The sequence below is a fragment of the Leptosomus discolor genome, chromosome 1 (genome assembly GCF_034619465.1).
Source record: "Leptosomus discolor isolate bLepDis1 chromosome 1, bLepDis1.hap2, whole genome shotgun sequence".
NCBI lineage: Eukaryota > Metazoa > Chordata > Aves > Leptosomiformes > Leptosomidae > Leptosomus > Leptosomus discolor.
This window is the reverse complement of record NC_141391.1, coordinates 172,607,200-172,634,011: the sequence shown is the minus strand read 5'-3', so window position 1 is coordinate 172,634,011 and position 26,812 is coordinate 172,607,200. Positions and strand designations below refer to the sequence as shown.

Below are 26,812 nucleotides of genomic sequence, written 5' to 3'. Positions count from 1 at the left end.
CCCAGCACTTTTCTTGCCACTTTCTAAGTTATCACTGTATGCTTGCTCTCATCTTGGTATCCACTTCGAGATGACTTGCTAGACTGCATACACTTTTAGTCTGTGCTATTTTTGTGTGTTCTTGCCCACTCACTCACTTGTCATTTATGCTGGTGTGACAGGAAACAAGTCACACTATTAATTGCTTTGCTTAGTATTAATCTTCCATTCATTCAAATTCAATATCATTATCAAAGTATTGGCTCTATTTATTTTAAAGTGGATGTTAAGATCAATCGTTTTCATGATAGCTTCTCCCATTTAACAGATCAAACCCATCATTGCCATCCTTTTCTGTATGAAAGTATTAACATTAGTTGCTTGCATTTTCTAAAGTGTTAGTAGACTGTATGTTTTGTCTCTTTTTCTTTTTAAAGAAAATAATCCTAATGTGACATTGTGCAATGAATGTTCAATATACAAACAATCAATTTTATTTATCAATAAATGCCTGTAGATCACAACACTTACACTCGAAGATTTGCCAGCTTGTAGCCTCTCAACATTATCCGTGTGTTCAAATCTTCAAGTTTTGACTCTGAGGCGCTGTGGACTAGTTGCGCTGGAAGGATTAAGTAGCTGCAAAGACCTGAAGTATATCAATGTGGAGGTACCAATCACATTTGATTCTTTTTTATAACCTGGGGAGAACTGCCAGTTTTGCTGCTTAGGTGATTATGCGGTTACATCCAACTGAATATATAACTTCTAGTGCCTTAAGAGCATAGGAATATCAAGAAAATACTCCCAAATCTGAACAAAGCTATACTAGATGGTTTGCATTGCGTATAACAATTTGCTTCATACTAAAGCAACATCCTCCAAATGAAACAAGCTATACTAAGAAAAGTGCATGATAGTAACAGCCTAGGATTAGGCTGGCATGGCACAGTGGTAGATCTTCGTTACCTCAGCCTGACTGATTCACGAGCTGGCAGATGCTGTTCACCAGAGCATGTGCTCAGCTTAAGCAGAATTAGGTAGAAGGAAGAGTACTTTGCAATACACACCTTGAATATTAGTCAAAATTTCTCGAGGAACAATGTAGTGAGTTGCACTAGAGGCATAATGTCTAGGTGCTTGCTACTGCACAGTGTCTTACATGGCCTTGTAAATTTAATGACTAAAGACCTTTTGCTCTGTGATGGACGCATCTTAGTTCCAGAACTTGACAATTTACATGAAACAACTCTGTTCACATTTTTTATTTCGTGTGTTTTAACAACACCAGTTTGCAGGAAAGTTAATATGTCCTTATTATTTGTAGAAATCTTGAATGTTTTTACTTGCCCAGTAACTGGTGTTCATTCCAAAGTATGGGGCTTTTGTTGGTTTGTTGTTTTTTTTTTTAAATTAAATTCAGAGAAGTCGGCTGATAATAATTGTAGTTAAAGGAGTGTTGTCTGTCCAGTAGTTACAGACTTGCAATAGGGTAAGTTGAAATACCTGTGTCCTTTTCTCAGTTTTCTTATCTATTCAGAAGGTAATTTCTGGGATTTGCTAATTTTGGGTACCTCAAAATATGAGAGCAAAGTATTAGTATAAGAGTGTAATATAATCTAAACTGCCAGTCTTACTAAAATTGGTATTTATATGTGAATTCTTTTAGATGAAATACTGTCTCTTACAGAACAGTTTTGGTTTTGTGGTTTGTTTTTTATTTTAAAATGTTATGCTTTAAATAATATACAGGATTGCCTCCCTGGGATATGTCAGGGTAATTTAGTTAAGGAGAAGACCTTTAGATATACTTTTAAGCATGCTTTATTAATAATTTAATAATGATATATATTGTTAATAATAATACTTTATGCTTTTGCTGTGCCAGCTAATGTGGCAGTTGTCTTCCATTCAGCCTTAATGAAGAAACAGCCTCTTTTGTGTCAGTCCAAGATTGTTTCATGGGCATTTCTCACATAGCTAAAGCAGCTGCCTCTGTTTGCCTTGGACATTCATTTCTATTGCCTTTCATTTCTGTTGATACAAAAGCTAACATTTAAGCCATATCAGTTCTCTGCTTTAACTTGCTGATGCAATTGAAGGGGCTGTCCAAGGGCAGGAGTCAGTGTTATGGCTTCCAAAGGAAACCTGTACGCACCTCTGCCTGCAGCTGAAGGTGGCACCTAGGTCTAGTCAGCATGTTAATTCTGGAATAGGAATTAGACTCTTTAGCTTAATTAGTTTGATTCAAAGGCAAGGAATTTTAAGTTTTGTTTGTTTGAGTGTCTGCAGGTGAAAACCAGAAGAAAAAAGCAAAGGCAGCAAATAATGAAATAAAAATCCAAGGAAGCATTATTAAAATGGCCTGGGGACGGGGATACTAAAAGAGCAAGATCTCTTGGGGGAGGAACATTAGCCAAGAACAGTGTTAATGTTTGTGACCAAAATACCTCTAAATGCAGATTTTCACTACTAGTAAATAGGATTCCAGCAAAGTGACAGCTGTTTTCATTAGTGTCTAGTAAATATGATGGTTTCTATACAGTTTTTAGTTCAGTCTCCCAGGATTTGGGATGTTAGGAAAACGTACATGGGAAAGACCACTTTGTCCTTAACTTCTTCTTACACCTTTTGTTTCAACTTCTGGGCATTTTCAGAACCAGAATGAAGTTCAAGATATATTTTCGTTCTATCCTAGCAGGACACAAAAGGCAGTTTCTATGACTCATCGTTTTATTTTCCTAATGGAAAAAAAATAGAGATGCCCTTAGTCCTAGCTAGAAGTTTAGGATAAAAATAAGCAATGATGACATGCCATATTTTTATACTTAATTCTGCTCTATCACTTCAGATGCTATTTAAACTTCTCATTTTCCTTTATTGCAGGAAAACAACATTCAGATAATTGACTGTGAAAATCTAGAAAATCTCTGTATTCTGATTCTGAATAAGAACCATCTTTCATCAGTTTGTGGCTTAGATGGCTGCATAAATCTCCAAAATCTTGAACTTTCCTACAATAGAATCACTCGGATTGGTAAGAAAATTAATGAAAAACTATTCCAATTTGTATAACAATATTTCTGCTGTTTGTATTCAGAATTATACTTCCCTTGGATTCAGGGCCAGTCAGTTGCTAAGCCCAAGGAGAATGAAGAAACAGAACAGACCTGCATTTTAAAGCATACTCAACTTCACATTTATTTGTAGTATGGCTTAGCTACTGCCATGTAGTGCATCTGCCAGGTCATACAGCTTTTGTCAGCCAAAGGGAACTAAAAATCTTTCTAGAAGGGCTCAACTGGATTATGTGAGTAGCCTGAGTTCAGTTTATCTACAGAAACAATTAATATAAAGCTTAACCTTGCAACTACGGAGAATTCCAGTGTGTTCCTGACTGACACAGTAGGTAGTTACATAGGAATCTCATCTCTCTGAGTCTGTAAACCATGCTAACACTAGACCTCTTTCTACTAAAATGATGCCCATTCTGGCTCCAAAGGATTGTTCTATATTCCCCTCTTGCTCTGGCTCTTCATTGCTGCTCATTGACCCAAGCTGGAAAAAAGAATGAGTATATGGTAAAATTGTGCAAATCATTTAGGCACAGCAGGTGTGCCAACCCCTATTATCTTTACAAAGGCAGTTTGTTATATCTGTTAGGTCCAACATTTGGCAGGCAACTGGTGTACCTTTAGCATGCAGTCAACCAAGTCAACCAGTTAGAATTACATGCACCCAGACCATCAGCAGATGCATGAATACGTGAAGTCTTTCTGCCAGGAGATAGGTGTTTTCTGTTGGGCAGCCAGGAATTTTTCAGGTAGTGAACAGGTGTTTGCCTCTCTGCTTGTACTGTCACTCGGACTGTAAACTACCTAAGGGGTAGATATGCTGCCCCAGCTTCCGGCAAGCCAAAAATACTGCACTATGAGCCTGGTGTTATGTAGATTTGGTACAGATGTAATAAGGATCCAGAGCCTTTTCAACTGATAAAAGGTCAGGAAAGTGTAGTGCAGTGAAAGTAACCAAGAGCTGTGCTGTATGTAAGTGGAGAAGCCAGATTTTTGTTTTTAGAATGATGTACAGAGGGAAGACCATTAGTGGTCCCTCAAAAGCAACATTAACAGTTGAGTACAGTTAGTAGTAAATTGTCAGATTGTTACTTGAAAGGAAGCTCTCCAGGCTTGAAAGTAGCAAATTTCCTTCAAGAAGGCAGCACAGCAGATAGAACAGAACTAGATTTAACAGCCTCCCTACACTCCAGGGACTTGGGTTTTGGTACGTGACATACTGTGAAATTTGTAAAGGGCCCCAAAATACAGGTGACTATACCTTCAGTATTACAGTCGTAACAGAGATGGATCTTCAGAGAATTGTCCATTGAAATAAAATCTTATGGTCAAGAAAATAAATTCCATGTGATGAAGTAATTAATTTTGTGTAAATTGAAACATGAAACATGGAAAGGTGACTTTCTAGTTGTATTCTTAATCTGTGCTAAATCAAAAGATGTTACTTGGAAAGACTACAGAGCTGGGAATGGAAAGGAGATAAGGAGATTTTGATTTTGGTTTGATTTGTCTTGATTTAGACTTTCAATTTTCTTTAAAGTATGTGTACATACTTTATTTTCCTGCATGATAGCAGGAAAAAATATAAAACAATTATTAAGCTGATAGATGAAACACATTCGCCTAAGACTTTTATATAAAGAAATGTTTTCCACTGAAAAAAAACCCAAGAGAGACTGAAACTGTATGAACATGGATAATGCAATTCTGTGATAAATATCAAGGGCATAGCAAACAGGAAAATGGGAAAGCTTAAAAAAAAATCTGTAGATTTAGAGGGTTTAGTGTTGGTATTTCTAATATATTTTGCTCGTATGTGCAGATTTGAAATGTTAGTATTTGTGAACAGAGTTTGTAATACCTGAGAGTAAAGGTGCTGCAATATCCATGTTTACTGTAAAAGCATTTCAGTTCCCTAATGAGAAACAATAAAATAAACTGGTTAAAGAAGCTTCATCTATATCCTTGTGGAGAATAATGCTGGATAAAATTCTTATTCAGATTTATCTCATTTGGTAAAAATGTCTGCAAGATTACTTTAAGAATTATACAGTATTAGTGGATGACATTTAGGAATGTGGCATCTGTGTGGAATGTAATATCTTTGTACAGGCCAAGTGGAGTAAAATCCTCTTGTACATTCTGTTTTGTGCAGTGTACTGCTACGTTTACTGAGTGAATTTGAGTGGTTAAATAAATGTTCACAAAAATCAGCTTGGAATCTGTCTTGCTCTTCTCCAGAATTGCTTTGAGGATGTCTGGTTAAAACAGATGCGTCATGTAGAATTTATTTCACACAATAACATATTGGTTGTAAGTAGTCACATAGAATACACAAAAATGGATTTGTGGATTTTAAGAAGTTAATGTATCCCTCCCATCTGTAAATCTTGCAGGATGTCCCTTAGCAGTTTTGGAAGCTGCAGTACTGTACAATGTTCTCTTTTCTTTCAGCTTTAACAAAGGCTGTGGGCTTTTTCCTAAGATGTAAAGCTTATTTATGTTTGTAATACTTCCGTTTTAATAACTTATTGTAGAAACCTTCAGGAATACAATGATTTCTTTTTTCTTTTTTTCTTCCCTCATTGAAATACAGCATCAGTAGAGGAAAAATTACAGTTGCCAGAAACCCCTTAAAAATAACAGTAAAACCATGAGAAATAGGTCTCAATTATGCTTTTCCACTTAAGAATGCATGATCACAAATTAAGTTATTGTGTCAGTAATACACTGAAGTTCAGCACATATGTTTGTATTTGGAAGAGGAATGCTTTGCTTAAAAATTTTCTTACACAAAAACTAGCATTTTGACTTGAGTCGCAGAATATTATTTTGTAGGGTGTATATATTGCCATAGTACATTGGCTGAAATCCTGGTGGTGCTAAGATTGTCAATGCATAACTGTGGATAGTCATAAACACTCCTTTGGACCTACTCTTTTTAAGAAAGCACATGGAGTGTGTTTTTACCAGATACCTTTCGGGTTTTTTTTGGTGGGGGGATGGTATGTGTTTTATCATCGTCATGTTCACTGTTAGCTTTTGCTTCTCTCTTATCAACCATCTTTGTCACACAGAATTACAGAACAGTAGGGGTTGGAAGGGACCTCTGGGGATCATCTAGTCCAACCCCCCTGCTGAAGCAGGTTCACCGACAGCAGGTTGCCCAGGACCACATCTAGATGGGTTTTGAATATCTCCAGAGAAGGAGGCTCCACAGCCTCCCTGAGCAGCCTGTTCCAGTGCTCTGCCACCCTCAAAGGGAAGAAGTTTTTCCTCATGTTCAGGTGGAACTTCCTGTGCCGCAGTTTGTGCCCGTTGCCTTTAACACATGGAATTTACTTCAGAACTGCACTGATAGCTAAGATAGAGCCCCTAACTAACAGACTCCAGCCGCATTTGCAAACTGCTAAGAGCTACTTGTATAAAGGTTCTCCACAAATCTTGCTGAAACCATATGTTTTTCAACAGAATACATTTTCCCATATACTGTTATAGCTGTTGGTTGTATCATATGTAAAACAGACAATATCTTCCCAAAAATGTGGTGAAAACTCTCATGCTCATTTTTAATTTTGCATGCGTGTGGAAGAAACATTAAAGTACCATCTGTTTGTATTACATTGTTACTCTTGGGTATGTTTCTGTTGGTCTGCATTTGATGGTTCCAGAATAGATTGTGATCCCATTGTGTGTAGCCTTGGCGTGTCTGTCCCAAATGACATTTGGTCTAATTAAACAAGACAGATGAGGAGAAGAAGATGTAAAAAAGGTGCTTTTTGCAGCATGCAGAATAGGAAATTTCCAGATCCTGTATTAACTCCTTGCCTTTTCTTACTGTGTGTGCAGTCTTTCCTTGCTGTCCCCCTCCAGACTAATTCAGTGCTTTTAATGTTTCCAGTGCTGCTATGCTGATAACTTAAAAGTGCAGATTTAAGAAGTGTTTTTGTGAGGAAGTCTTGGGAGCTGTTAAAACGAAATTGTTTTGGGACCACTAGATGGTGCTGGTTCCTTTCTCATTTTTATCCAAGCATTAAAAAAATACAGACCAGGATCTTGCTGTCAGGATAGTATGTCATGGGCATGTTTGAAATTCTTTCAGCGTAATTAAAAGTTTCTATATTTATTTCCTAAAGCACAGTTTTGAAGTTACAATATGGAACATTTGGTTTAGATTTAGGATGATATCTCTTTAATATCAGGCAATTGTGTTCTTTCCACTAGGTGCTGTCCATTTTTAAATTACTATGATTCAAAGGCCTATATTTGATTGGGTTTTTTTAACTGTACTGCTAGTTTTGACATTTAATTTTTTTGCTTCTGCTTTCTCTGTATTGTTCATTTTCTTTTTTAATTCCTTTTCTGTATTCTCAATAATCTATGGTGCAAACTGGGCTCTGGTCTCAAAATCCAGCTTATTCTTGGAGGACAATCATAAAAACATTCACTTCTGTAAAGCTCACCCAACTTCCTTTTGGGAACTTGATGAGATAAAGAGGAGACGATGTATTACTTCAAATAATCCTGGGAAGAATACGTGACAGAAAAGTAAATTCATAAATCCCTTATTTAGGTATGTTTTGTAAAGGGCGTCTCTTCAAAGGAGTTGTACTAGAGGTACAGAAAAATTGCCTGGATCTGTAGCAAGTCAGATGTATCAGTGCCGTTGCGGAACAGCTAGCATATGTATGACTGCGGAGAGACAGTGTGATTTTTGCCGTTGTAAGAGAATGGTTTGGGGAAAATTCTGTCAAAGAAATAGATGCTGACAGGAACATTTTCCTTTGTATCTTTTTGGGGTAGAGATTTCACACATTCTTGCTCTTTACACTAGCTGGCGGAAGTGAGTTTGTTGAGAGTGTAATGGCTATAGAAGTATAGCTTTGTACTTAAAGGCACTAAATTTTCTTTACAAATTTCTTCATTAAAAATATTTGATGATATAGTTCCTTAAAAAAGATGCACTTAAATAATAGAGGTGGTGCTGGCCTAAGTTTTAACACAATTTGTTCTCACTTTGCTTTTTAAAAATGAAATAATGAAAATTAACTTTTAGACATAAATACTGTTTCATTTTGAGGGGTGATTTTTAGAGGGCTGTTAGCATTTCACAGAGCCCATATGTTCTGAGCAGCAGTTATAAAGTGCTTAAAGCATAGTAAGTATAGTTTATCACTAAAAGAATGTTCTGCAACAACAGAAGTGCTAAAGGGGTTATGAACTGTTATTATTACTTGGTTAACAGGATCAGATATTTGTGAACTGTATGTTTTGTATATTTGATAAGGTCAAAATACAGTAATTATTTTTAAACCTCATACAGGACTAATATTACTTGTTGCTATAGATAATATAAATATATAGAAAGTTCAGGGTTTTCTTAGTACTTGAAAACCAACAGGTTTTTGTTTCATTTTGGCTTAATTCAGCGAAAATCTTTAATTTTCAGGTGGTCTGGAGTCACTGAAAAACCTTCAGCAATTAATTGTGGACCATAATCAGTTAATCAGCACCAAAGGTCTTTGTGAGGCACCTACTCTCATTCACCTAGACTGCTCTTTTAATCATCTCACACAAGTTGAAGGCATTGAGAATTGTGGCCTACTTCAAATTCTGAAGTTGCAAGGCAATAACCTCCAGGAGGTAAAAGCTTTGACTTCAGTGGCTGTTGTGCATACACCTTTGTTAACAGTCCTATTTTTAAGAATGCGATCATGTGCTCTTTGTTTGCTGTGGGATGTTTCATGCTCTTGGATAGGCTTTTTTTCCCCCTATTAGAGGGAGATTTTTCAAAGCTACAAATGGCTAGCAGTGAAGTATTTTCTTGCTCCTAAGTCCTTGAAAAATCAGCCTTTCAGTAATTGTGTTTCCCTCCTTTGTTTATAGCATCTAGTTGTCAGTTTTTATTATATGATGCAGATTCTTTGTTTAAATTGTATCAAAATATTAATCATTACGTATAAGTAGTAGTTCAGGCTGATTGATGTATGCTGATCCTCTGAAAGTTGAAGTTTGTGCCACAGAATTTAAAATAGGAAAGTAGTTTGCTAACTGTACACTTAGTCATATTTACTGACAATGGCTCTCTTATGAATCCGAGAGGAAAAGCATTGTCAACAAGAAGCAAATAACTGCATGAATAAAACAGTAAGGCTGTGGCCTTGGGCTCTTGTATTTTTTTGGTTTGGTTTGGTTTTTTATATTAACTATTCAGATAGGTAGAATATATTTAAAAATACTTACAACCTGATACGTAGAATTTTTTTGTGACAACCGGTACATATATAATAAGGAAATGATACATGTATCCAAAATGTGGGTTTTGCTTGTATTGAGTAATGATTTATGAAAAGCATCTGGTAAGCATTCCATTGTTTCTCTAATTTATATTAATTTTAAATAACCATCTCTTTTGTATTTAGCTTCCAAGACTGGAAAATCATGTTCTACTAAGAGAGCTTTATTTGGACGACAATAGCATTTCTGCTATGAGAATGCTTTCTTTGTATTGGTTGCCTCTATTGCAGATTCTTTTACTGTCTCAAAATAGGTAAGCAATAAACATTCTTCCACTTACGAAAGTGATACAGAGGAATTTAGTAACATAACACTTATCTGAAAAGTATAATTCTCAGTATGGTTAAAATATCACTATCTTTTCCAGATACTCTTTGAAAACATGGTTGACAAGTAATGACGTTGGCTACCTTTAGCTAAGAAAATTTGAGACAGCATTAACTATGAGAAGTAATTGTTTCTATTAGATGTTATACAAAAAAAAAATTTTGAGCATTGTGGCATTATTAAAAGCACGGTCTTTCTTTTTTTTTTCCTTTCTTCAGCAATTGTTTCTAGAGCGTGTCTGTCAAACTTCATATTTTATAGCTAGCTTATTCAAAACAGACTTTGAAGGCTATGTTAAGTGCAACTACTAGAGTTAAAAAGGACAAATGAGAATGTGTTTTGTTTTACATACATATGTTAATGCCCTCCAAAACAAGCATATTTACTTTAATTTTTCACTCTTATGGTTCAGTTTGAAAGGTAGAAAATAAAAAAGAAAGATCAAGACAAGCGGTGTAAAACTAGTTTGTGCACAGAAGTACTTGGTAATTAGCTTTCTGTTCATTGTCTAAGCTAGCCTGTACATCTGTAGAGTTAGAATGACCAGATATTCAGGAGTCAAAATTTTGATTTTCCCACCCCCTTTTTCTCAGTTTAAATTCTGCTAAAAAAATATGGAGTAATTAAAATTTACAAAGTGAGAATAGTAAATTAATTTTAAATTAGTATAAATTAATTATTTTTCTATACTATGATCATTTCGCTCTAAATAGGATTGATCTTAGCTAAACAAATAGAATATACCCTGTTGCACACAATATAGAGAATATACACTCTGAACTAATCTCTCTACTCTCCTGTTAGTGAAGAGGGGATACTTTTAGAGTGTGATTCATCTGCCATTTTTAGCCATTTGCTTTGAGACTAATCACACCCTACAAGAGCCTGTTCACCTTCATTGACTATTCGCAGAGTCAAAATGACCAGCTTATGTGTAGGTGTCTGCATCTGAACAGATGAATCCCATCCTATGTGACATTTAGTTCAGAAGAGTCAACTGTAGGTGAGAGCCTGTGGGAGAAAAGGTCTGTAAGACTGAGTCCTGTTATTATAAGGAATGTCCTTCATGGAAAATTAGTATTATTTGAGTATGTACAACCGATATTTTTATGTAACTTTTCAGATTGTTTTCATATAATCTCTAATGAAGTTATATGCATGTAAACTCTTGGATTAAATATAACACCTAGCTATATTTACAGAATCTAATCTTCAAGTCGCTGGGCTTTTAGGATTTGGTTTTTTTCTTATTAATTATTCTTGAGTTTGGAGAAAGGGCTTCCTGCCTGTGATTAACAAGAGCATTATTTGTAAGTGTTAGGTTCTGAACTACACATATTGATATAGTTCATGTTCTTTGCTTTTTGTTTTCACCTTGTCCTGTTCAGCTTTTGTGGAATATGCAGCAATGTGGCTCTATCTTCTTGTAGTTCCCTCCTCTTCTGCCAGTTTGGTTTTTGTTAACATTAAGGTGTATCTATGCTGTGTGTAATAAAAAGTTAGCAAAACTGCTTGAAGATGTCATGTGCATGCTAGGGAGAGAGCAAACTTAGGAGCACCATCTCAGGCATAGCTTGAATGCAGCCTCTGGATCTAGGTTGTGCTGGACTGGCCATGTAGATGTACCTTGTGTCACTTGCCTATCCCATGATTTTGCAGTTTTTATGTCCATTGTAGTGCTTATTCTCGTTTTCCAGTAGCCAAGCTGAGATGTAGTGTTTGGTCTCCTGAGTTTCTTCTGCTAGACTAGGGGAAAGCACATCATTTTGCATCAGCAAACTGGATGCACTGAAAATAAACACACGCCTCCTCCCCCCAGAATTCCCTGATGTATCTATAGCTTATCTCAAATCTTTGTAACAAACAGGACAAGATAGCCTTAAATGCATGTTAAAAGCCTCAAAATTCCTAGCATTTCGGTAGCCTGCTCTGTTACGCTCACTTTATGTACATTTATAAGCAGCTCCATATGTGTGTGCTATAGCATAAGTAACTTGGTGTTCTATAGCAACAGTGAATGTAATGGAGTAAGCTGTTGAAAGAAAAGCTGTTTCTTTACTTTTATCCTACAGCTAGTGCAATTTTGTGAATTTTTTTCAAGTGTGCACTGAGTGCCATTTCCTTTTTACTGATTGCAGGAAGCCCATATAATGGTAATGCTGTGAATCTGTATTCTTTCTAAAAATGAAGTATTGCAAAAAGAAAATTCTTACACTAATTTACGGGATTTTTTTTATTCCTGAGATACTTTGTCTGTGTATAAACCAGAAATTGCCAAAGATAAGACTCCAAAAGCTGTTTTAAACCTACAGTCTAGCAACAAGGAATTGTAATATCGCAGGTAGTGATTATATCCTTCAAATATAAAAATGACAGCTATTTCTCCACTAGTGCTTTTATTAAATGTTTTATTATGGCTTTCACATACAAAGCATATACTTGGTCAATGTGCAGTTGACTAAAGCCAATGATGAATATCCTCTTGACTTGGTTACTGCAGAGTTGCGACTATGAAGATCTGTGCTCTATTTTATAGCAGCTGGAGAACACAACTGTTAAGTTAGTTCAAAAAAGACACATTTCCTTTTTTTCTTCTGTTGTGGATAAAGGTTTAGGTGTAGGAGAGAAAACCTTGTCCCTGGGAGTAATAGTTAATGTGTTTTAAGAGTTCATGTGGTATTTATATTTACATGTAATCGTACTTTATTATGTAGCTTACTTGTTAATGTCTTTTTCATTTAAAAGTTTTACAGTAAGATGCTAAATCAATCTGCTGTTCAGGTGGCCATTACTGTTTTTTTTCTTCCCCACAACTTCAAAATAGGCAAACCTGTTGCTCTTAAAATTTCTGTTTAAATATGGCATTAATATGGCAAAGTTCTTTTTTTGTTATCTCTTCTTTTTCATTAAGATAACCTAAGTGTGATAGATAAAACTTTAATATGCAGTCATCTGCAAAAATTCCTTGGGGGTGGGGGGGGTGGCGTGGGTGGGTATTAAATTTTTTGTGAACATGTTGCTCCTGTGTTTTTGCAACTAGATGCATACTATTCCTAAAACGCTTATAATAGAAATGCTAAAAAGTCAGCTTAATTCTTTCTTAGGACATATTGTTCTCCCTACTTAAATATATATTATCTATGGTTTTAACCTAATCTCTCAGATGTAAGAGTTGAACTCACGGTCTTTTCAAGCCATCATATTTTGAGAATTTGACCACTTTTCCAGAGTTGTCATAATAAATCTAAATGTCATTGGATGTTGAAATAAGTTAGTCATGAAAAAGCTATATATATGTATAGTGGTTTTCCCCATCCCATCCTTACCGGTCTAGATTTTTTTGATCAATTTTGGTAATTCTTTGCTGGTGATAAGTTTATCTCTAACTATGTGGCACAGTTGAAATATCACCCACTAGAGTATTCAAGAAACAAGTGGCTGACAGATTTTCTACATTATATCTGATTAATACTTATAAATAACGTGAATTTTGCAAACTAAGGTATTTTTATTTTTAAAATAATTAAAAAGAAATACAGGCTTTACTTAAGATCTAGATTAATATGAATTTATTTTTAATTATTTTGCCCTCCTTCCTGCTAACCTCTTGTTAACATCAATGATAGTTTTCCTGGGGAAAAGCAGATGCGCAGCAGGATTTGGACCATCCTGAGCAGTAACTGCTCTTTGTGTTCGGAAAAGCAATCTTTATTTATGAAGCATACTTGCAACTATCTTAGTCTCTTAAATCTTGTTTTCTGACATAGAGTTTCTGTGGCTATCTGTGTCCTGTCCTGCTACAGCCTTAAATGGGAGCAGAAAGAGGAAGCTATAGCTTGCTTTTTTGTGAATATCTTTTACTTTTGTGTCTTCTTTGTAATTTATATCTCTCTTATGCCCAGGGCTAATGTGACAAGGTCAAGTAGTATTAAGTTTTCAGTAATGTCCTTTGTCTTTCTGGTTTGAATTTTCTTAGGAAAAAAAATTAACAAAGAATGTCAGTAAAGGGAAAGCTATAGAATGACGGGGAAACGTTTTAACTTGTATAGTGCCAACGGCAGGAAAGAACAATCCAGTAGACAATTTCTAATTCACCACAAAATACACTGATAAAGATCCAAATAACTCGTTCACTATAAATAAAATATACTGCATTATCTTTCATCCCTTGTGCAAAGTACATAATTTATTTTCCTGGAAATTTCTGAATATGTGAATCTATAATCTGAATCATGGATTTTCAGTCTTTGCAGCCATGCTCTTAGCCACTGGTATCTATGATGGTGTTTGTTACAAATGTTAAATATATTTATGTATTATTGACTGATCATGAGAACCTAAAATGCTGATATTTGTAGTACTATATGCAGATCTACATATAAGGCTTAATGCTTTTTAGAGTTAATACTTCTTCATATTTATTTGATTCCATGGAAAACTTTTACCTCCCTGCCAGACATTTCAGCAACAGATAAGCATTTTTGACTCTGATCAGTTGTAAGTTTATGGAGTGAGTGGGTTGCGGTTTTTCATATGGTCATGTTTCTGACCATAAGAATTCTGATTTATAGCTTTCAAAGGCACTATAACCCTGAGAAAACACTGCTTGCCATGAAAGTTAGCAGTCATAATGTGACCACCCACGTTGCCATTGGTGTTACAGTTCTGTCATTATGCTTAGGCCTTGTCCTTACAGGGATGAAACAAGTTACCTAAACGTGGTTTGTTTTGTTGTTTTGTTTTGGTTTGGTTTGTTTTTTTTTTAAAGATAGAGTTGATTTAGTATGTGCTTATATATAAACATTCTAGTTTTAGCTCAAGACTTGCATCTTAATTTTAATTTTTCCTTTCTCTTTCATATTTAACATAAAACAAAATAAACTTTTTAATCTGAAAGGTAATATTTGGAAATAGGCTGGCAGCTGACTGGAGAATTCAACATTCATTCTTAGTTGCACCAATGCAAGTTTGCAAGTAAAGAAAGTTGAATAACGTTGGATGCTAATGTTTTAATAGAAGTGATAATACACATCTTACAGTCCAAAATCCTTTGTACAGATAAATGTCAGCTCAGTTTCCTTATGTTTACTCTTCAGTACTACAAGTAAGATTTTATCATGGCTTTACTACTGCTTTGCTGCTTTATTGCACAAGAAAAGCTCTGATACGCAAGAGCAATTCCATAACTGTCTGTATAATAGACACCTATTTGACACTGTTTTACGGAAGCAGTAAGACAGAGGAAACACTAAAAATATCTTACAGGACCGTGGAGTCTTGACCTATTAACAAATACAACTGTGACAATGATTATGTTAGGTTTAGGATCTAGGAAGTAATGTGCTGAGTGGAGGAGAGAAACAAACTGACAAGAAGTTTGAGCAGTAATAAATGAAGGAAGAGGAAAAAGGAAAAGCAGATTTTATTTATTCTTCAAAATCAGGGCCTTCTGTTGGTTTCATTCTCGTAATGATGCCCAAAGAAAGGCCAAATGAGTTGAGTAAATGTTACAAGACTTCAGATCCTCTGCACTAAATGCAAGAAACAGAATGAAATATTTACCAGATAAAACAAAACATGAATGACTAAATATTAAAAACTGAGGTACTGAGAAGACTAAGAAATGCTTTCAAGTTAAAATTTTAATATTAGTTCTAGCACCTTGGATAGCTAAATGAGTATTTTCTTATGTAAATAAGTAAATTGTTATAACTACAAAAGATTCTTATGCCTTTCTGTTTACGAACTGCCATTTTACTTAATTGGAAGAAAAACCCTTTCTGCTTTGTTCTTAGATTAACTGAGCTGGTGCCTTTAAATTCATTTGTATCTTTGGAAAAGCTGGATGTCAAAAATAACTGCTTGTCAGGTGAGTTGTACAAAAAACATAAAACCACATCCGAACAGGAACTTCTTAATTAAATTATAAATTTATCTAAATTTCATATTTTAAGAGACATTTATGCAGAAAATATAGAAATATTTTCCAAACATGGATGTTACAGATATCAATTATAAATATACAGGTAGCAGAATTGCTTGTAGTACTTAATGATTTTGGTACATTTTACTTTCCTGTAAGATTTTATGAGAAATAATATGGTCCTTCATTCAAATATATATTTGATTTTCCTTCTTTCTACAATACAGACCTTAAAGGTACCATTACATGGTTAAGTGGCTGTCATAAACTAAGGGAGTTGTCATTCAGTGGAAATCCTCTTCTCCAAGAAAGGAATTGGAGGTAAGAAAATAAATTAATTTGCTAAATCAAAAAATCAAAATCAGCCAAAAATCAGGTGTATATACATCTTGCTCATCAATCAAAATCAGCTAAAAGTTTCATGTATGTATGTATATGAAATAGTAGAAAATAGGTAAGTATGAACACTACCACGTATTGGAAGAGAATTATATGAAATGAACAAATAAACTTTGACTCTGTAATCTTTATTTTCTAAGAATTCCAGTTTTGTTTAATCAAAAATCTTGATGTTTGACCTGGCACTTGGAAGCTTAAAAAGCAGCAGTTTGTGCTGAAACTTGACAGTGGTCTGTCTGTGCTATTTAACTGTTATCCTAAAGGAGTATTTTTCTTTATGACAGTTTCTTCAGGCAAATGCAGAACTTATAAAGATGACATAGGCCTTCTTCATGCTGTTTATTTGTAACTGCTTCTTTGTCCATTGATCACTATATCTTCTTTTTTCAGCATGAATTGTGGTTGTTCCTCTTTACTAACAAGTTTACCACCTTTGGTAACTTTAACTTTCTGACAGGTTTTGACATGACCGTTCACTCAACCTTTTTCTCCTTCTCTTTCATCTGCACTCTTTAAAACTGTTTCTCTTTCTGCTTTGCTGTCTTTTTTTTTATTGTTATTTACTCCCTTCCATCACTTCATCCGTTCACTGCTTAACAGTCTTACTGTTGTGGCAGGTTCACACTGCACATAGCTAGAGAAAGGCTGGTGTCGATAATAAACATGTCAAGGAATCCTTGGCTTAGCGTCTTTTGAGGAAAAAATTTAGAAGAAGAAAAAGTTTGTGTGAATGGTTGCTTTTCCCTTCGTAGTTGAAGCTTAGACTTTTTTCTCTCTCTGAGAATTCCTTATCTTTACATCAAAAATTAATAGCTGTTATGATTATGAAAGACACACAGATGCAAAAATAATGCTGTTCTTTGCCCTTCAGTGATGCATAATATGGAAATAATAATCTGAAAAAGAATTAAAGACCTGGTCCTGTGTATGTATAAAAACTGGAAAGGGTAGAAAGGAAACCTGGCATATGAAACGAGATGCAGTCACCAGAATCCCTGAAATGAGGATTGTGTTTGTAAGCCATATGAATGAAATTGTACATGGACAGGGGTTTTTGTATTTTAGTAGAAGCCTCCTGGTTTCTTGAGAACTCTGTGGACTGAAACCCCATACATGGGCCAATGCCATCAAGATTTAAAGCTGTCTGAGGAAATTGCTCAGCAAAAGTACAGTAGTGCTGTTAATTTAATGTGAAGCATTCTTTTCTCTTCCTTAGAATTAATACTTTCTAGTCTACAGGCCTTCAGGAGCAGAATGACAAGTTGGAAATGCAATTTTAGATTTTTAGGTGATGTTCCAGAATGTTGAATTGGTAGAGTGTCTTTTAGTGAATTCTTAGTATCATTCCATTAAATGTACAAAGAAGCGTTTAATCAATAAGTATTTAAATCATTACCAATTCTTTCAGCTAGGGTAATCAAGTACTTACCTAGGAAAGTGTTGACATAATAAAATGTCTGAGGAAATGAAATGAGACACAACAGTTGGACTTTTTTTTTTGATGTAATTAGAACAGATGACTGAGATTTTTTATTAGAAAAACATGATTTGTTTTTTTTTTTAAGCTTAGAAATTTTGAAGAATGACCAAAATTGTTCCTTGTATAATTTCAAGTCAGGTAAAGGTGAGGCTTTACACTGCAATGTTGTACAAGAGTGAGTTTAGATAAGCTGTGTTCACATGCGCTGCATTGGATTGCCTAGTATAACAACAGCAAAGTTTGAGGTATGTTTGTTGCATTGTATTAAGAGATAAACCAGAAACAAAACCACCCTTACACGTGTATCTTCCATTAGAAGAATTTTGTACAAATTTCTGATTAGTATTCTAGTGGGAAAAAAAAACAGCTTTGAAACTTTAAGTTGGAAATGTTTGAGTAGTTTAGAAGTTAGCTGTACAAATACATTCTTGGTTGGTTTGTTTGTTTTTTCGATAAACAGACTTATTTGCGCTCCCATGATTTCTGCAGGTAATTTTGTGAATAAAAGTCAGTGGCTGTGACAATATTTTAAATTCCCATTTGCATTGTTTTAATTCTCACTATTTAACCAAACTAACTGTTATTTCACTTGTAACCTGGAGGGGAAAAGCTTTCTGAATTCCAATTTAACTATAAGAACTGACACTTTAGATTGCTTGACCCAACAGAGCTTTTATGATTAGACAAGAGATTCATTTGTCTAAAGGATTTAGAGTATGGGATACTATAAAATATGGATTTGCTGAATACAGCATTGACCATAACTTCAGGCAATATGTTCCAGTGAACTTTACATAACCCCTTGATACCAACAAAGGAATTAGTTGTAAAATTTCCCAATCGGTTTTGTACTTTCATGTCCAGCCAGCGATAACACCAACAAAAGTGAAGTAATAAGAAATTGCTTTTTAAAAATTAAACCCTAGGATCAGTCTGAGCACTCCTAGGGGAATGTGTTTCAATGCTGTAATGATTAATAGAGCCTCTTAAGTGACAGAATATTCACCAGGAAGTTTTCACTAAGTGAAATATTGACTCAGCCCTTCACCAGGAGAAACCCAGCTGGAAAAACTAGTGTTGAGATCCCATAGCTCTAAGACACTATACTTCCAGCATCAATCAACTTTGATATGGTACTTTTTTGATGTATCACTCTTTAACATCAGCTTTGGTAATTTCTCTCTATGTGTTCGGGGACTGTCTATCTAAACCCATCATTTTATTCCAAATGTATTTCAGACAGGGTTATTCTTACATTAATGGGCAGTGGAGAAGGAAAGCTATGTATTCACAAAAAAACTAATTCTATTGAGGTAAAAACTAAAAAAAAAACACCATTCTATTGAGCTATATTTTGGAATATTCTAACTCAGTCATACAAGGTTCCTCTAATTTTTAAACAGTGTATATTGTCTGAGCTGAGTAATAGTCCTTTACCTTCACAGGGAATAGTCAAGGACTTCTAAAATTTTGAAAATAGTATTATCTTTTTTAATAGTAAGGGGACTTACAGACTACAATAAGTATTTTTTCAAGAGTTCTTAAGTGTTACTTAAAACTAACTTAGTAAAAATATTGAGTGTTGATGTATTGATTTAAATAATTTTTCAAACTAAACTTTCAACAAATTTGGTGTGTTATAAGAAATATGTGAAATAAGATTGCAGTACTAGATTGTATTTCATCATAACCTAAAAGAGATATCATTGATAATACTATTTCTTTAAAATTGATAGGTAAGTTTCTCATACATGTTTTTTCTTCCATCAGTGGCCCAGACTGTCCTTTTCATAGCAAGGAAACATCATCTCTACTGTCATCCCTGTCACTGACACAAATTAAATATTTCAAAAGTGGATTTTTTTCTGTCAGTCATACTGAATATCCTATTGCTTTTTTGTGATATATGCAGATGATAAAGGAAGTAAGACTGACAATGTTTACTATTTGTTGCAGTTTTTAAATCTAAATAACAAAAACAGTGCTGTTTCTTAATCCTGTGCCTAGTTTGTTGTGTTGCCTACTGATCAAATGCATTACAGGTGCCTATGCACAAGTGTGTCATGTTTTCCTGTTATTGTTTAAGTAGGTAAAATGCTAGCTCTAGTGAACTGTGAATGTGGCCGTTGACCTCCCTGGGGTCAGTATTTCAGCATTCGTCTTTATGCCAACAAAGTATTAAGAAATTTTACTAAGTTCTGTGGTTTATTAAGAATAGCGTTTTAGTTAATATATTAACATATGAAGTAAGACAAGTATATACAAATTCTTGGACAACTCTCATCATGTTCTGTCTTATTATATGATTGTATCAATAAAATGGGCGTTTTAGCATCAGGATTTTTTCATAAAACTAATTACATATTTTTCTTTTTGAAGGCCTTCCTTGTGTGAGGTCCTTCCTAGTTTACATTTTCTTGATGGTGAAATCTTAAACTATCATGCTTTACCCACAACTGAAAGAATCAGAGGATCAGAATCAAGAACTTTTCTGGAACTTTGTCAAGTTCAAATTGAAGAAAATGTTCTGCTGAAAAAAAAGGCTGCTGAACTGGGGTATGTACTTATGTGAATATAAATGGTGTTCAGAAACATGTTTTCATGTACTGTCAGTGTAGTTCTTGGTGTCTTATGAATTTTACTTAGCTTTTTGCTTGGAAATATATTCTGCTAAGAAAGAGGTTAGAATCATTTACTTCAGTGCAAAGAATATTTCAGACAGATATTAAAATATGTGGGCCTTAACTTTTGTTTGTTTAAGTTTGAGAAAACTGGTGGTTCAAAACCTTCAGTTAGTAGTTGTTGAATGAATTCATACACACAGCGTGGTACAGTGGTATGCAAGAATAGTAGTTTAAATCCTGATTTCCATCTTTAGATTAATCAGACCTAGTTTCGCTATTGATGCAATATGCTCTAATTTTTCCTGCATTTGTTTTGCATATATGTATTATTCACGGTCTAAATGATTGCAAAATATTTGACCTGTTTTCTCTTAAAGAAGTGAATCAGGTGGCTCTCTTTACAGGTCTTTGATTTTGTCATACTTACTACCTTTATCATTATTACCATGGTTGATTTTTTCAGTGACTTCAGCTTAGACATTGCGAGTGGTAATTTATCATTTATACTTGCTATCTTTTCATTGCTTTGCAATATCTAAATAGCTCAAACTTATGTTTTCACGCTTCATAATATTGTATATATATTCTTCTTTCTTAGTTCATTGTCATTTCCTACCAGGTTCACAATATCTTTGTAGTCCTTTTAATAGCCAACTTGTCTGCTGATGTTTGGAAAGACAGTTTCCTTGATCCTCCCTGGTACTGAACATTATCCCAGAGCATGTGAAGCATGTGACGTTTGACAATGCTTTAGTCTGAACTTCTTCTTGTGTACTTTGTTGGTTTCTGAATGAAAAGTATATTTTTTTCAGAATCTAGCTGTTTTGCATTTACATGTAAGCCTGTATATCCATGGTGTCTTGTTACTACCTAACAGGTTATTACATTGATGTATTACTGGCTGTTACTAAGCTGCAATAAAATCTTCATAGCTCACAAAACAGATTTACTTGAAAAGAGGTTTGTATTAAGAATTAGACTGAAAGTAGTTTGGGAGAAATTATATACTGCAGTTTTCTATGACAGATGTAATGTCTAGGTGAGTCCTAGAACTCATATGTTTCCCCATTAAACACTCAAGATATGTCTTCTCCACTTCTGTGATTTTTGGCTTCTGGTTTGCAGGTGGGAAGCTGATACTTCCTCATCTATTTACCATTTTGAAATAGTGTTCTTGCCTTTCTTTTTCTCAGAAGAAAAACGAGAGAAGCAAAAAAAGGTACTCCCCCTCCTTTATGGTACAGTAAATTCTCTTATGTCTGAGATTTGGGACCTGTCTCATCAGTATCCTTTGCAGAAAAATATACCAGTCTGCAATTAGGATATAACTTGTGAGAGAGCTGTTGTAGAATCTAAGGACCTATCTTTTACATACATTTCTCCAAAGTGGTAAAAAATGGGAGGGAAAGATGATATTCACAAAATATAATGGTTTATTTAACCATGGTCAGCGTGAATGGACATCTAGACAGGCAAGAAATTTGTTAGGTAGTTAGACTCAGACCATCCATTAACTATTAATAGTTAATGACTCATGCTACTTTCTGGAAGCTGACTTGTCCTGAACATCTTTATCAAAGACCTGGAGCAGGAGACAGGGTAAACACTTACCATGCTTGCAGATGACAACAATTTGGAGGAAACCTTTACATGCCTGAGGGCAGGGCTACCATTCAGAAGGACCTAGGCAAGCTGGCCAGACAGGCCAACAGGAGCCTTGTGAATTCAACAAGGACAAGTGCAAATTTCTTCACCTTGGAAGGAGTGACCCCTTGCAACGCTACAGGCTGGGACTGGCTGGCTGGCTGAGAAATGTCTCTGCTGAAAAGAACCTTTGGATCTGGGTAGATAAACTGAATGTAAGCCACCAGTGTGCCCTGGTACCAAAAAAAGTTAAGAACTTCCCGGTCTATATGTATAGGAACATAGCCAGTAGGTTGAGAGAAGTTATTATTTCCCTTTCTTCAGCCCTTGTTAGCTCGCATCCAGAATACTGTGCCCCATATTTTGGGTCACCCCATACATAAGAGACATTGATAAACTGGAACAAGTTTGGTGCGTGACCCCTAAGAAGATCAGAGTGTTCAAGAAATGCTCAAGAAGACAGAGCAAGGCTGTTTGCTGTGGTGCACAACAGGAGGATGAGCAACAAAGACCTAATCTGAAAAAACAGAGGTTCAGACTGATGGAGTGGGTTGATTCCAGCAAGTAATTAAGCACCCACCAGCTGCTTGCTCACTACTCCCTGCACCAGCAGGATGGGAGAGAGAATCAGAAGACCAGAAGCAAGAAAAAACTGTGGATCGAGATAAAGACACTTTAATAAGTGAAGGACAGAGGGGAAGGGGGGAAAGAAAAGTGATCAATGCAAAGCAATGATGCAATTCAATTGCTCACCACCTTCCACCAGCAGACAAATGCCCCACAATTCCATGAGCAATGGCTGCCTTGGAAAGACTCCCTGCCTGGTTTTTGTTGTTGAGCATGATATATGATGTGGAATATAGTTTTGGTCAGTTCAGGTCAGCTGTCTTGGCTCTGTCCCTTCCCAGCCTCCTGCCCACTCCCACCCTACTTGCTGAGTGGGACAGAGAAGGCCTTGACTCTGTCCAAGCACTGTTCAGCACAACATTAGTGTTTTATCAATACAGTTTCAGTCACAAATCTAAAACTCAGGACCATATAGGCAGCTGTAATGAGAATCAACTCCATCCCAGCCAGACCCAGTGCAACTGGACATGAGGAAAAACCTTTTCACTGTTAGGACAGTGGTGAATTGCAACAGGTTGCCCAGAGAGATTGTGCAGTCTCTGTTCTTGCAGGTTTTCAAGACCTGACTGGATAACATTCTGAACAACCTGGTCTGATCTCAGAGCTAACACAGCTTTGAAGCAGGAGGTTGGACTAGAGATCTCCTGAGGTTCCTTCAATCCAAAATTTTTCTAGGGTTCTGTGTAAGTTTTGTTTTACAGAGCTCCCAGATGTTTGAGAAGAACGATAGTGGGAAGAAGAAATCCTGTTAACGTCTCTTCTTTCCTTAATGTATGGTTGGGGGAGTGGGGTGGGGGTGTGGGCATAGGGAGGGTTGTAAGGTTTTGAGATTCATTCGGAATCTTTTAAGTTGGTAACTTTGACATGGTTGAAGCATCTTATATTAAATTTAGTCTTAAAATTAATTTTGTGTGTGTTAAAGCCCTCTATGTTTTATTTTGATTAAAAGCACAATTTATGGATGATTTGAAAACTATTGAAAATTGCAGTCCATAAAAGGAACTCTAAACAACTTGTTGGTATATAAGCCTTAACAGCATAGCTATTATATGTACATGCTGCAATACTTCGGCAGAATTAATGTGACATTGCTAAAGAACAGGCCAACAACAGAGCAAATTTCTGTCTGTTTCACATCTTGCTAAGTTATGAGCCCCTGTAGGTGTGACCTCATGTAAGCTGCCAAAAGTAATCACTGCTTGCTTCGCTAATCCATGTTTTGTATACCACTGCCACCCAATTAAATTGTCTGTGCTGTTTCTTCTGAAACTTTGCTGTTCTTGCCATGCCTATAGAAGTTTCCACAAAGACAAAATAGATTTCACCACACTATTACAAACAAAAGCTCAGTTAAAATTGAAGTGCACTATTTGAATAATCCATGATTCAGAATTACATAGAGCTGCAAAGGGAAAAATATGGCATTAAGCAAAATTCTAATGACCACACAGTCTAGCACACAAAGGGGTAGAATATTATTTATGATTTACCTGCAATGGCCAGGAGAAAACTGCTGTTGCTGATTAGAACCTGCTTGTTTGACCACTGTCCCTTTTGCCCCTGAGAAGTTTGTTCTGCTGACTTTTCCATATAATTTTTACTGTCACATTCTGACAAAATGGGGCTTTTTGAATAACCCGGCAGTCATTGCAGATGAAATTGCAGTGGGAAATTCTATACGAAATGCATCAGGTCTTCCACTGCCACCTTAAACTTTCTAAGTGGCGACATCTTGGCTGATTTAAACCCCACTGAAAGGCCTTTAAAGGTGAATAGCTTGTCCTTTTCCATATCTGTCAAATCAGCCTGTGCATGGGTCCTTACACTTCCTAGGTGGTGTCAGTGGGGATTTGCTCCCCTTCACCCTGCCCAAACACTGCTTGTGAAACTGAGCAGGGTTTGGTCTAAATTTACCAAGAAGACAGTGATGGATACTTTTGGTGGATTGATGTTAGGACTGAAGTTGTTGCAGTCATTAATAAATGCCTGACTTGAATTTCCAAATAGATTAAAATCTGATTCCAATGCTTTTATGTTTCCTCAAAGTTCCTGGAAAATTCTAGCACAAGTTGAGAGGTATCTTTTTGATAAGAAAGCTACAGGTAGCTTTCTGCTCTTAGCATTTTTTTGTGAAACTAATATCTTGATCTTTAGGTACTATCAGGGCCACTATTCTAGCACATTTGTAAATTGCTATGAAAGGCCCATCCCTTCCTCTTCTGGCTTATTATCCCTTTCTCCCACTGCAAAAGCAGCGCATCCTTTGTGGCTATGCTAAAATTTACATATGGTATAAATTACTTTCACTTATTAACATTAAAATAAAGCTGTGGGTAGCCATTGAACATGAAGGAATCTGCTGGTCAAAGCTGGAAGCCATAAAAATTTTGCTGTAGCAAGACTGTCATATTAATCTACGATTCATTTCATACTGAGCAGCCAGGCAGTATGGATACTGGGGCTTCCATCACGATAATCCCGTTTCTTGTTTTGTCTAGGTGCCAATTTATGCTTAAAACCTTGGTTGTATCTTAATCAAGAAGCAATTCCAGCAGTTAGTGTGACCAGACACCTTGACCTATAATGCCAAAAAAGGTCTGAAGAGCAAAAAAAAAATTTACGTTAACTGAAAAGGAAATATTGTCGTATGAAAGGTCTTAATATTGTCATATTTCTTACTTTATCTTCTCTCTTTCCCTGTATGTGTTTTTTCCATTAAAGAATTAAATCAGTCCTGCATATTTTCCATTGTACCAACTTCTTTTTTGTGGTTTGAATAAGCAGTCTTCAGGAGCACATCTCTGGTATGAAGAATGCAGTCCTTTTGAGACACTGAGAAACCTGCAGTACATTGATAGGATAGCTCTACCCTAAGCCTATTGAAAAGTTCTTTTTTTTTCCTCCAGAGCTGCCTGAAATCCCTGTTCACTTAAGGGAACCACCAAGCTGACTGCCACCTAGCTCTCAGGCCCCAACTTAATACTTGGTGTCTGTGCTTTGGAGCTTCACCTTTGCAGAAGAACCCCAAATACAGTTACCAAGCCACTTCATTGCTCACAATTCTCTGAGATGTCACTACAACTTCCTTTGTAGTTTCTTGAAACTTAGGCTGATCTGACTGCCTAAAAGGAAAGCCACTGATACACAGAGGGCAGCCTAAAAATCCTACAGAGTCAGTTTAGCTGTGGACTGCCAGGGAATGTGTCAGCTGGGAGACAGAGCGCACACCCACAGCGGCAAGACTGTATTTTGCAACTACTCCTTGGAAAAGCTGCCCAAAAGGAGCTTCTGTGAACAAAGTAGCACACGATCCCTGGTAACTGCACAGTTACTGCCTGCCTGAATTTTCAATTCCCTTCAGCCTCCCCTCCCATTTCTGCTTGCCCCATTCATAGCCACTGGAGGGGTGAAACAGCTGCTCGAGGTGCCCCTGCACCTGTCAAAGGGGAGGATGCACAACTACCCTACTCTGTTCACTGTGATGGTGTTTTGTTTTTCTTTGTTTCTGTTTTTTGAGAATGAACAAGTATACTCAGGACGTACTTTTCATACAGAAGTTTATTTTGCCCAATAGATAAAACATTCTGGGTTTTTCTTCAATATTTTAATCCTCAAATAAACAAACAAACCAACCAACCTAAAACAAACCAAGGGGAAAAAAAGGTGGGAATGAATTTTGGTGGGATTTTTGGTGGGTTTTTTTTTTTTGTGTTCTCACCATAGTATGTTTTGCAGAACTTTGATAATGATCATGTACCGAATTTATCTTCTTAAATATTTTAATTTAAAATATTTAACTAATGCTTTAAGTATTTCATGTTGAAGAAATCACTATTCTTACAGTATAGTAGGAGACAGCTAGAATTTTTTAGATCCTTAAGCAAATACATGCATTGGTTTAAATATTTTTAGGAACTGTCATATTTGTGGAGTTAACAGCAGTAGGAGTAATGTGTAACAGACAATCAAATGTACAGCTAATGCACAGTGAATTGTGTACTTAGGCTACATGGATTTGGCTTCCAGTTTTTGTATTTTGTCCAATAACACTGAAGTTGCACTAGCAGAGGAAACATTGGAATCTTTTTTAGGGTTGTAAGATCTGATTCTGTATGTTCTTAAAAATCTGGAAAGTTCTTAGTTGAACTTCACTAGAGGAAATAGTTATATAGGTAAAGAGTCTTTTCACTATAAAACCTTATAATAGCTTCACCTTTCAAGAATGATGAACAGGAAGGAAAATTCTTTTATTCAAACTATAATCTTAGGACTTGATTTTTCCAGATTGCCAAGAGATTTGATCTCATTTCTACCTTTTCTCTTGGATTTCTGACCTATAGTTGACTTTGTACTCCTATGAAAATAACACCAGATTAGAGATCTTTGCATCTATCTATGCTATCAAAGGAAAATGTTTTTGTGATTCCAGAAGTACCTG

The 26,812-nt window shown here is 35.8% G+C and overlaps 1 protein-coding gene across 1 annotated transcript in view; it reads left to right on the top strand.

Annotated features, from left to right (window-relative positions):
- LRRIQ1 (leucine rich repeats and IQ motif containing 1) overlaps positions 1–26,812 on the top strand; it is a 115,069-nt gene that overhangs the window by 9,753 nt on the left and 78,504 nt on the right. Inside the window, exons 7-13 of the mRNA XM_086461917.1 lie at positions 497–649; positions 2,866–3,016; positions 8,503–8,696; positions 9,476–9,603; positions 15,473–15,546; positions 15,828–15,921; positions 19,859–20,035. Of these exons, the coding sequence (XP_086318043.1) occupies positions 497–649; positions 2,866–3,016; positions 8,503–8,696; positions 9,476–9,603; positions 15,473–15,546; positions 15,828–15,921; positions 19,859–20,035 (971 nt within the window). The remainder of the gene's footprint in view (positions 1–496; positions 650–2,865; positions 3,017–8,502; positions 8,697–9,475; positions 9,604–15,472; positions 15,547–15,827; positions 15,922–19,858; positions 20,036–26,812) is intronic.